This window comes from Penaeus monodon, chromosome 23, assembly GCF_015228065.2.
Source record: "Penaeus monodon isolate SGIC_2016 chromosome 23, NSTDA_Pmon_1, whole genome shotgun sequence".
NCBI lineage: Eukaryota > Metazoa > Arthropoda > Malacostraca > Decapoda > Penaeidae > Penaeus > Penaeus monodon.
Genome location: NC_051408.1, coordinates 30,671,796 through 30,672,984, shown reverse-complemented (window position 1 = coordinate 30,672,984; position 1,189 = coordinate 30,671,796). Strand labels below are relative to the sequence as shown.

The 1,189-nt window shown below is 46.5% G+C and overlaps 1 protein-coding gene across 1 annotated transcript; it reads left to right on the top strand.

The window, feature by feature from the left end:
* Nucleotides 1-174: 174 nt before the first annotated feature.
* Nucleotides 175-855, top strand: LOC119588205 (collectin-46-like). Its single transcript, XM_037936906.1, has 3 exons — nucleotides 175-404; nucleotides 443-647; nucleotides 679-855. The coding sequence occupies exons 1-3, from the start codon at nucleotides 175-177 to the stop codon at nucleotides 853-855; spliced, it is 612 nt and encodes a 203-aa protein (XP_037792834.1).
* The last annotated feature ends 334 nt before the right edge of the window (nucleotides 856-1,189 follow it).

The following is a 1,189-nucleotide window of genomic DNA, read 5'->3' as shown; positions in this document are numbered from 1 at the left end:
TACACGGCTTCGCTATATAAGACTTTCAAAACCAAGGATCATGAGATACTAATCATTTATTAGTTTAGATTATGAAATTCTACCAGTCACCCAAACCATAACATCTCAACATCATTCTGAAGTCACTGCTAGGACTAGTCCTCGTGGGTACTAGAAGGCCCTCAAATCTCTTAAATGCTAGAGGGCCCTCAGATCTCTGTAGATGCTAGAGGCCTCAGATCGTGCGTGGCGCCCGCAGCTTTCGTAGGTGCTAGAGGGCCCTCAGATCTCTTAGGTGCTAAAGGGCCCTCAGATCTCTTAGGGGCTAGAGGGCCCTCAGATCTCTTAGGTGCTAAAGGGCCCTCAGATCTCTTAGGGGCTAGAGGGCCCTCAGATCTCTTAGGGGCTAGAGGGCCCTCAGATCTGTTAGGAGCTAGAGGGCCCTCAGATCTCTAGGTGCTAGAGGGCCCTCAGATCTCTTAGGTGCTAGAGGGCCCTCAGATCTATTAGGTGCTAGAGGGCCCTCAGATCTCTTAGGGGCTAGAGGGCCCTCAGATCTCTTAGGAGCTAGAGGGCCCTCAGATCTATTAGAGGCTAGAGAGCCCTCAGATCTATTAGGGGCTAGAGAGCGCTCAGATCACGTGCGAACCAAATGGCTTTCAGATCTCGTGGGTACTAGACGGCCCTCATATCTTTTAGGCACTAGAGGAGTCCTCACATCTCATGGGTACTAAAAGAGCCTTCAGATCTCGTGGATACTTAGAGAGGTTCTCAGGTCTCATGAGTAACAGAGAACTCTCAAATCACTTTGGAGTCAGAGGGTGCGAGGATCCCGTCAGTACCACAGGAACCCTCCCTGTACTATATAAAGTCTAAACTAGGTACTTTATGCTCGCTTATGAGCTTGTGCATGGCATCGCAGTTATCCAGTTCCTTAGACGTGTTTTGACAGGTGACCTGTGACCCATATTTCTAAAACGAATATACGTGTTAATAACAACCACGAAATACATGAAGATGATACATCTAGTCATAAAAATATCGCAGAGCCGGTTGCTTGGGATGGTACTCATATTCAGACCAGCGCCTAACCTAAATCTGATAACAACAGTACGCAGGAATATCGTTATAAAAACGTCTATATTTGGTTGTCAAGGATGAAAGGCAATTCTCTTTAAAGAGATGTCGTTTTCTTTTGATTTATTTTATG

Excerpts from the sequence above, each read along its gene's own strand:
- LOC119588205 (XM_037936906.1), top strand. The coding sequence starts at position 175 with ATGCTAGAGGGCCCTCAGATCTCTGTAGATGCTAGAGGCCTCAGATCG. Across the intron at positions 405-442 it reads GCTAGAGGGCCCTCAGATCT|AGGGCCCTCAGATCTCTTAG; the intron begins GTTAGGAGCTAG and ends TCTAGGTGCTAG. Across the intron at positions 648-678 it reads CCAAATGGCTTTCAGATCTC|GCACTAGAGGAGTCCTCACA; the intron begins GTGGGTACTAGA and ends CATATCTTTTAG.